Below are 9,893 nucleotides of genomic sequence, written 5' to 3' on the forward strand. Positions count from 1 at the left end.
AAAAAAAAAAAAAAAAAAAAAAAATAGCAGCATGCAACAATAATGCACCAGTGAAACAACAGCAAATGGGTAAAATAATAAAATACAACAAAAATAACACAAACAAAAAAGCGAGCAAGCAAAACACACCCGGAACATAAAACTAGACAAAGAACATTTCTATCCTGTTTAAAATATAAAATTTGAACTGACTTACAATAGGTCAAAAATGTCGTAAATAATGCACATGTTAAGGTCATGTCGCACCATATATTATTATTTTTTTTAACTGTCGCGGCCTAACCTAATATTACATCGTAAGGCTTGTCTATGAAGAATGTTGACACCTATTTGAATGCGTGAAAGCAACTAGGTTACTATGCAACATCCCCCCCAAAAAAAAAAAAATTCTCGAAAGTTTTAAAAAAAGGAACATCAGAGTATACCCATTTCTGCTTTACACATGTGCCTCTTTTTTTTTTTTTTTTTCAACCCGAATGAACATGGTTGAACTGTTACCAAAATAAACCCGAATTTTTTGCACGGAACATTTTTTATTCAGACATGCGCTGTACAGCATTTTGTGCTTAGTTAAGCAGAACTGTAAATATGCATATATTTTTTCCGCCTGTACCATATTAAACATTTTGATTACTGACATCCGTGTTTTTTTTTTGAGACAGAGTGAATCTATTTCCCACACTGTGCCTTCATGTTTTCCACCATATTGACAAATTGAGCTGTCTTACATTTATTTTGACATGCAATGAAATGCAAAAGGGAGTTGCAAAAAATAAACTACGTCGAAGATTTATATTTAAGACGTGATTCAAGCTATAACAACGCAACCTCTTAACACCTAGACCTGATTTTTTTTTATTTTAAATGAATTCATATTTCTTTTCATTTTTCTGCCTGTATACAATTTTACGCGCACCAAGAGATATGCATAAATTTGCGCGTGTGACTGTTCCACACAACCTCTACATAATGACTCTGTTGTGTGGTGCTTATTAAGGCTCAACATTTATTATACGAGTATGTAATAGGCACATGTCTTTTTTTTTTTTTTACAAATTTCATGTTTATTCAAAATGTAGAGCTTTTTTCTCAAAACAAAGGCACAAAAGAATGAGGTTTTCACAAATACGGCATGTGAATGTAAATGTTTAAAAATGTTCATGTGACTTCATCTTATGCCAATATATATATTGTTAAAACGAAAAAGTAAAACAAGAGGGCACAAAAAAAAAAAAAAAAAAAAAAAAAACTTTGAAATGTTTGTAAACAGCTAGCTGTTGTGTGCAAAATGGATTTTTTTTTTTTTTTTTACTACCATACAAGTATTAATAAATATTTGTATGATTAAAAATTGCTTGTTGTTAAAATAACGCTTTCGTTTTTATTCTCAATTAATGTGTGTAACATTTCTTCGTAATTATGTGAGGCTCATTATGCGTCTTTTTTTTTTTTTTTTTTCACGTAAGCTTTTTTAAGTGTTGTAAAATTTGTTGTCTTTTTATATGTTCTTGAAAAAGTCTGCATATATCGGCAAATATATATATGTGTACTTATCGGATGTTTGTTGACACCCCTCAATAGTGCCCCAATATTATGTTTTTCTCATTTGACATTTTTCTTTGTAAGTTTGCTTGTCTTCCCTTTCATTTTTAAAGGGTATATCAATAGCGAAGTTGTTTTTAAAAAAAAAAAAAGTTTCGTCGTTTTGATCTCCCAATATTTCTCCTACAAATTGGACACTGTGATTAAATACCCAAGTTGAAGAAAACGCGATAAATGCGTATACATGCCTGAATAAGTACATATGAACGATCAAGTGAGGAAAGAGAGGCAACACCAAACAGGCTGAATTTCCTTATTTTTCATAAGCTGCAGCTAAATCTCATGTTATGAGCCTCTTAATGGATGAATTTTTCCAACGACACAAGGTTCTCTTCCATTCGCCATCAAAAGAAAGAATAAAAGGACCAATAGTACCGTTTGTTCAAAAAGATCTACTGCAGTGTTTTGGATCAACCTCCACACCAACACCAACGGAATAACACCACGAATTAAAATCATATCACCCTGTGCGCCCCCACCCAGCAGCAGCAAAATGTCGGATATATCAGACTTTTCCGAAACTGAGGAGTTTTCCGAAAATGAAAAGCAAAAGAAATTCTTCAAAAAGAAAAAGTCCGGAAACTCCACTCTTTCACAGAATTACACGCCAGACAAGAGTGGGCTGTTCAGCAAAAACAGCAGCATGCCAAGTGTTGACAATTCTTTGGAAGTGAATGGAAAATTATCAATACAAAAATCAGGAACGTTCGCATCAACAAAATATGCCGTGACGAAAAAGGGGTCTCAAGATGATCATATGCTATCTGGAAACGAATCCAAATCGTTTAAAAATTTATATAGTGCCTCTCAGCTGAATGAAGAAGGGAAACCTAGTCCCACTCCCAGCCCCAACTCAAGAGTAGCGGATTGTGTCATGTCCCCACCAGAATTTTTTCTGTCACATATTTATCATGATAACAAAGTGTTTACAAAAAAATATGGCCACTCTATAGTAGAATACGAAAATGAGTTCTTCATATACGGGGGAATTAATTCGAAAAATGAATATCTGGATGAGTTTCTAACATTTACTTATGGCCTCAACACATTTACCTCTAAAAAGTTAAGTGTAAATCCAGGGAAAAGAGCTTACTGCTCTATGACATTAACATATAATATTAATAACAACCCATCCTTATTACTATTTGGAGGATTATGTGGGCCAAACGTACTGGCAAAAGATTGCTACATGTATGACTTTATGGAAGACACATGGTCCAAGTATACCTACAAATTAGCATCCATTCCAGGAACAAGATATGGGCATTCTTACACATTTTGTTCTAGTACTTATACGACTGTTATTTGGGGGGGACTGAACAGAAATAACGAATTGTTAAATACGGGTCATAAATTTATTGGTGGAGAATGGTCAGAAATAAAGCATAAAGGGATATGTCCATCGGGAAGAGTCTTTGCTTCCATGGTTTGGCTAGATAGAGTTACAAAAGATAATGTGAATTATAGTTTTCTTTATCTCTTTGGAGGGGACACGACAAATAAAGGGACCCCAACAGATGAGTTATGGGTATATAATTTCAATCATGAGAATTGGACCATGGTGAAAAATTCCTCTGGGGAAGCCCCTTGTCCTAGATGGAAACATGGAGCTGTCATTATTGATAAGAATATGTGGATCAGTGGTGGGTTATGTTCTGGGTGGTTTTCAAATTATTCCATCCCTGATTTGTATGTATATGATATACCTTCCAATTGTTGGTTTAACTGCCAGATAGCATCCAAGCAGATTCATAATTGTTACGATTATGGTACGTTAAATTTGCATTCACAGACAAAGGCTTTCTTCCTGTTTGGAGGCAAAAATGCTAACAACGACCCCACCTCAAATGTGTGTAGGTTTGCACCTCTATGCACAAGTGTGTCCATTATGACCATGAGAAATGAGATAAAGAGGTTTTCAAACTATGTCCTTCAAGTGAAAAAGGAGTCCGAGGAAACGGCAAATAATGTGTCAGAAATGCAGAAAATTATTCACACTTTCAGTTTAGATATAAAGGACTTCAAGATATTATTTGAGGCTCTCACGCGAAGTATACAATTGCTTAAGGAAAACATAGAAAATGTGGATAGGGAAGTGGCTCTTCTCAGGCAGCAGTTTTCTGGAGATGAGAAAAAGGAGGAGGATACTAAGAAGGGACCCGCAGTGGGCGTCGAGCCATTATCCACCGAGCCAGTTCCTGAAGCGGAAGTTAAGGAAAATGAGGTAGGAAAAACGGAGGCGCAATGATGGTGCAGCTCGTCCGGAAAGACACTAAAAAGAGTGGCAAGCGGCCAACCTTTTCTGGTGCAATTCGTGCGGTCGTTCGAATTACATCACTAACCTACACCGGCTTCCTTTTCACTGTTGCGTTTGTCTGTAGCTTCCTCCTTGCACCTTTACTCTCACCGATTTTTAATTCATCCCTTTGAGTTGTGTTTGTTGGATTTATAATCCCCGATTTGCTCCATTTGGTATCTGATATATGTGCGAAGCTGCTACGTTCCATTCGCCTTTCATTCACATTTCCTTCATGTCTTTTTACTTTTCCGCGTTTTTAATATTTTTCCCATTTTTAAGACTTTTCTTCCCCCCCCAAATATGTTTCATTCGTCTGAACTGGCTCAATTTGACTATGTCTCATATTTGTCATTTTAATTTAATTCTTTTACAAGCGGGTGATTTATACCTACGCTGCGTTTAAAATGGGAACCTTACGCCTTTCACCGCGGCGCTGCAGATGTGCAAGTAGGTTCACTAGACGAACAAAATAAGTCACATAAGCTTTTAACATAAAAAAAAAAAAATACAAAGTATGAAAGTGGACAAACGCGATCACGTTATCACATTTGTAAGCACTACGAGGGAAAAACAAAAAATTTGTCCAAGCTGCTCCACTTGCTCCGTATAGCCTGTTTGCACGTGTGAGCAAACTCCAATTGGTAAAAATAAAAAGTGAGTACAGCTCACAAATATAGTAAAAACATTTCACCTAGGGGAATTGTTAAGCGTGCATTTCTTTTGTGGCGTATATAATAAACCGAAGGGGCGTACACCATGCATTTAAAGGAAGCGGAGTTCCCAAAAAATGAGGCCTCCACAAAATTGAGCCAGAGTAGAGAAACTTCCATGTGTGAAGAAGATGAAGTTTTCTCCAATTCGACCTTGTCTGATGCTGAAAGTTGCTACCAGTTTTGGAAAAACGCCAACAGGGGGTATGGTCACTTAGACAAAAATGCGGCAAATGAGAGTACACACAAAAATGCGCAAGCAAATCGTGCAAACTGTGTAGGTAATTTGAACTGTGCCCATCAAAAGCTGAACCCTGACACATCGCATAATTCATATTTATGTGTACCTCCTTAATCAGAGATATTTTTGAAATATGCGAAGAGTTCGAATGTTCTGAAGATGAAGGTGAGGTAAACGACATGGCACACAATTTTAACGCACCCAAATTGCACTCCAGCATGGAAACTAACACGGCACCCATTGACATGGGCACCACGGTGGAGGGTGACACATGTATGCAGGAAGAACTGGAGAATCCCGTATCACGTGGAAATTAGCTACAGGAGGCGCGTACGCTACTCATCAATGTGAGGGTGACTCGAAGAAAGCGCGTTTGAGTGATCTGATGAGTAAAAGCTCCAATCAGTAACCCCCTACACAAACGAAGTTGTACGGAAACAAGTGTTTCGAAGAAGAGCCAAGTGGGGTGCGTCTTATGAAGTTGGGCACAAAAAAAAAAAATGCTGCGGAATGTGGGCTAAATGGACAAAGGGGGCACGCTCCCTTCCTTTGCAGGTATACATACATGGGTCACCAGGTAAAACCCATGCGGGGGCGCTTATGACGAGCGAAAATTTTTATCAGTGGTGCAATTTAAAAGGCGCCGTAATACCTGTCCTTAATTTGCTCCACAAAGTTGTTGTCCACTTTTCTCAATGAGACGTACGGCTTGAAAATCTCTGTGTAGTTTAGCAAATTCTTCTGAGTCATATCGGCGTATTTATTATCATTTAAGTAGGACTTTATTTGAACAAGTGCCCTGTCGTGAAAAAGTGGATGAAGAAAACTCTCATCCTTATAATGCCGCACGACCAGTATAATTATATGATCGCTGTTTCCATATTTACTGTGAAAAATACGCGCTTGTGTAAAAATCCTGTGACTCAATTTATAATTTAGTGCTTTCATAATTTTCCTGTAACTATCGTGAACAATATATTCAGACACTATTTTAGCATCCACTTTATTTTTTTCCGGCGTTTTTGAAATAGCCGCTTGTTCATATTTTCGTAGTAGGCAAATATTTTTTAACTGATTTGGATGTAAATATTTCCTAAACAAAAAATCCCTGTCTTGAGATCGTGGTGCTAATATATTAAATTCTTCTTGCACGTCAAATTTGAAATAATCATCAACCCACTTATATTCGTTATTAACATCAGATGCTTTGGTTAAAACATTTATAAACGTTTCATATTTTGGATCTTCTTCTAAGGGAATTTGATTGTCTGACATGTACAGGCTACTTAATGAATATTCTGTATATTTGAAAAAGTTGTTTTTTTCTAATGTTTTTCCTATATCATCTTTGAACAAGTTCGATGCGTCCTGTTTCATAAAATGTGGTATGTTCTCCTCATTCGTGCCGTCATCACCATGCCGTCTGTGCTTTCTATTCCCATCAGATAAAAAATCCTCCAATATTTGAGCGAAGTTTTTATTCATTTGGTGCACACGTGCTTACTACATATATTTGTGAAGTTGTAAATTTTGCAGTATAAGATTCTGCTTCCCCCCTAAAGGGATAACGCCACGCTAAAGTGACCCTTGTTCCGTAATGATGGTAGGTTATAATAGTGTGAGACCTTACGAAAACTTGGAGTAAATAAAAAAGAGGACAGCGTGAACAAGTTGGTTGTCAGGATATGAGATATCTGTGGTCTACCTAAGACACACTTCGCACAGAAAAAAATGCCTCCTTTTTTGTTAGACAAAAAAAAAAAAAAAAAAAATATACGGATCACTTCCCCTTTTCAGGATTCATTTTTATAGCACATTTCCCTCGCTCATTCTTAAAAACGCTGCAAGGCATAATTGCACAACAGTAGGAAAATCGCCCCTGCGTAAATCTTCCACTTTATCCAACTTGGAACGGCAAAAATGTGATAGAAGGAGAGGCGTAAAGAGAGAATGGGAACATAAGAGCACAAATTATGTGTACCGGCCTTATGTGAATATAAAATATATGTGCACGTAGGATGGCGGCCACAGTTTATCTCTACATTACGCATGTCCTTGTTGGACGTGCAACTTCTTTTACACCACTCTGTTCCTACTCATCCCACACCCCATTTTAGGTTGCAACTTGTGCTTATATGAGCACACTTGTGAATTTATTGGCGTTTCGATTCGTACTAGCTTTCCGCATTCCCTTAAGTAACAATTATGACCTAATGGTCAGTTTTGCATACACAAAAAAAAAAGGATATTTCCTCAGAGGAGAGGAACAAAAAATAAACAAACAAACAAAAAAAAAAGGAACAACATGAGAAACACGCAGCGTTAAAGAACTGCAGAAATGTACTCATTTACGTGTACATTTGTTATGACCAAAAAGTAGAAAAAAAAGAAATTATCGAGAAAGAGAAGAACACCATTTGCCAATAGGTATAAAAAGTTATTTTTAAAAAAAAAAAAAAAAAAAAGCGCAACACCTGATCCGCTTGGCCTCAAAAAAAAGGCGTGGGGAGAAAAGCACTTTGCTGATGCAAACCGATGAGGTACAATTGCAGCATGGAAAAAATAACACAGTGCAAACGAGGCCTATTGAAAGTCAACTTACCTGGCTGTCGTTTGGGGTAGCTCACGAATTACCCTGGCGTAGTTCGGAGCAGAGCATTGCACTCAGCTGACTGTGATGAGCTATAGACTTTCCACTTGGAAGGTGCTAACAGCAAAATTTTTGCCCGTGGCATATTTCATCTTATGAGTATGCCATTCTCCAACAAATATAACGAATCAATCTTTTGCATAACCCCAACTTTTTTAGGAGCACCCCCGAGTGCTTTAAATATTTACTTAAAAAGTTCTAATATCATCTCTACTGCGCGTAATTTTTTTGTTTCTCCTTTTTATTTCCCATCACATTTTTCTTTTTTTCGCCATTCCTCGATGTGGAAAAAATAATGAATGAACAGCGCTAACTGCGCTTTTTTATGTTACCACAAAAAAGCATTTTTGCAAAATTATAAAATGTAGGTAACTATTCTTTTTACCGTTTGAATAAAATTCGGTCACCTTTTTATAGAAAAAATATATAGCAGGAAAATTCGGAATAAATAAATTAGTGCTCTTTTTGTGAGGCAATTTACTTTTTTTTTTTTCATTCGTTCCTTTTTACGCTTCCTTCCAATATATTTATCGGTTTATTCACCTCGAAATTGTAAAAATAATGTAGTAGGATAATAGGTGGTACAGTTTCGTTGTATAATTATTGCTGCTTTTATTTACGTGCCTCTCCTATACTGTTCTATATTAACTCACACTAAAGTCTGCCATTTCCCTTTTCAAATTGTTAATAAGCAACGAGTGTGAGCACTTCTCAGGTATTATGTTATTCCACCTGATTGTGAAAGAGGGTGTTCTACTTATTTTCCTTTCCCTTATTATATAAAGAACACATTTTATATTTTCTTTGGCACACATACGTTTTGTTGTTTGGTACGAACGGTTCACCGCACCCATCGTATTTATAACTCATACGAAAAGGAACTGATAAAAGGTTATATATGGTGTACTGTCCCTCTAGGCTAATTTAGCTCAGATCAAGCTCTTATTCGCACGTTATAGGAATGTGTAACGCATTTCGTTTTTTTTCCCCATTTAATAATATTTTTTTATTATCTAGATTATTACACATATAGGGACAATAGGATTGAAGCATTCGGCTAAATTGTTTGCCCATGGTAATTGATTTCTTCTCCCCGTGTGGATTTTTCTTTTTTCTTTTTTGACCTCTATACGTTTTGACACAATAGTTCCGTAAAGCTCCTCAGATGAACCGATATGTATGGGAGAAGTAGGTTATATGTCCCCTTGTTCGATTGTCCTATATATATAATTTCCATTGGGGGAAATTCATATCATGTGTTGTCTTTGCACTGCTAGTGCGCGCAGAGCGCACAAGGGGGAGAGCCTATTTTAAACTTCTCATATACACATGAAACTGCGGCCACATGCTTATCCCATAATTTTGCATTTTCCTTTTTAGTGTAAAATGCGTATGTCAGGTGGCCGCAAAACTTGCCACTACTACTATGTACTGACCGTTGAGCACTGTCCATTGAGAATTATTTAAAATTTTCACAATACCTACGCATTCACAGCCTTTTCACACTTTGCGGTCCAACATGGTAATCTTACAAACGGAGGGGCTGATTAGAGGCATGAGTGTTTGTGCGCACTAAAGTACTAACATATACGTACGCACAGACGCTGGTGTGTTGTGGCCATTTCGAGGACTCACAATTTTCAAATGAATAATGGACTCCAACCCAGCCCACGTGCCCAAGTTGGGGAATAATAATTCATTTGCGTAAACATTTGCCATTTTTTGGAATTGAAAACAGGAGGGAAAGAGAAATTGTTCATTTTGTACCATCTGTAACGCTGTCCACCCTTCGTTATAGCAAAAATTAAAATAATTTATTGGCCCCCCTTGCCCACGGGTATAAAGACCCACAGAACGTACAAAAGGACACCATGATATATATTACATGAACACGGTTCTCATCATATGGCACATATTTTATGCTTGTAGCAAAAGACAATGAGGCGGAACTATATATTTATTTCGTACATGGATAAAAAAATCATCAAATTTGTTTCCCGTAGTGCTAATTCTGTATGTAAATGTACGCTGAAAATGTACATATATATACATAACGTCATTGGGAACTATATGGACCACATGACCAGTTAATTTATGTGCCTTTTTATGCCACGTGCTGCTATAAACGTACGCCATTGTAAAATGTATATAAACCCTGCCTACGCAAAAGCATATAATTAACATTAGCCCTCAGAAAAAGACCAGCATCGTCCAAAAAAAAAGAAAAAAAAGTCCTTGGCAATGTTTATTTAAATATTTTATATATGTACGTATATATAAGTACAGCATAAAAAAAAAAAAATGGGCCATAAATTTTATTTTTTTATATTGCATGTTAGGGCATTATTTATTTATTTTTAAAATCGAAAAAAAAAAAAAAAAAAAAAAAAA

At 36.4% G+C, this 9,893-nt stretch overlaps 3 protein-coding genes across 3 annotated transcripts; 2 read left to right on the top strand and 1 right to left on the bottom strand.

The window, feature by feature from the left end:
* Window positions 1-2,095: 2,095 nt before the first annotated feature.
* AK88_03903 (uncharacterized protein) lies at window positions 2,096-3,850 on the top strand (the record flags this gene model as incomplete). The annotated part of the gene is made up of 1 exon (XM_012481513.1): window positions 2,096-3,850. The coding sequence occupies one exon, from the start codon at window positions 2,096-2,098 to the stop codon at window positions 3,848-3,850; it is 1,755 nt and encodes a 584-aa protein (XP_012336936.1).
* An 807-nt stretch (window positions 3,851-4,657) lies between these two features.
* On the top strand, window positions 4,658-5,169 carry AK88_03904 (uncharacterized protein; the record flags this gene model as incomplete). Its single annotated transcript, XM_012481514.1, has 2 exons — window positions 4,658-4,815; window positions 4,971-5,169. 2 exons carry the CDS (start codon window positions 4,658-4,660, stop codon window positions 5,167-5,169), a joined length of 357 nt encoding a protein of 118 aa, XP_012336937.1.
* A 316-nt stretch (window positions 5,170-5,485) lies between these two features.
* On the bottom strand, window positions 5,486-6,337 carry AK88_03905 (uncharacterized protein; the record flags this gene model as incomplete). Its single annotated transcript, XM_012481515.1, has 1 exon — window positions 5,486-6,337. One exon carries the CDS (start codon window positions 6,335-6,337, stop codon window positions 5,486-5,488), a length of 852 nt encoding a protein of 283 aa, XP_012336938.1.
* Window positions 6,338-9,893: the final 3,556 nt, after the last annotated feature.

This window comes from Plasmodium fragile (genome assembly GCF_000956335.1).
Source record: "Plasmodium fragile strain nilgiri unplaced genomic scaffold supercont1.49, whole genome shotgun sequence".
Taxonomy (NCBI): domain Eukaryota; phylum Apicomplexa; class Aconoidasida; order Haemosporida; family Plasmodiidae; genus Plasmodium; species Plasmodium fragile.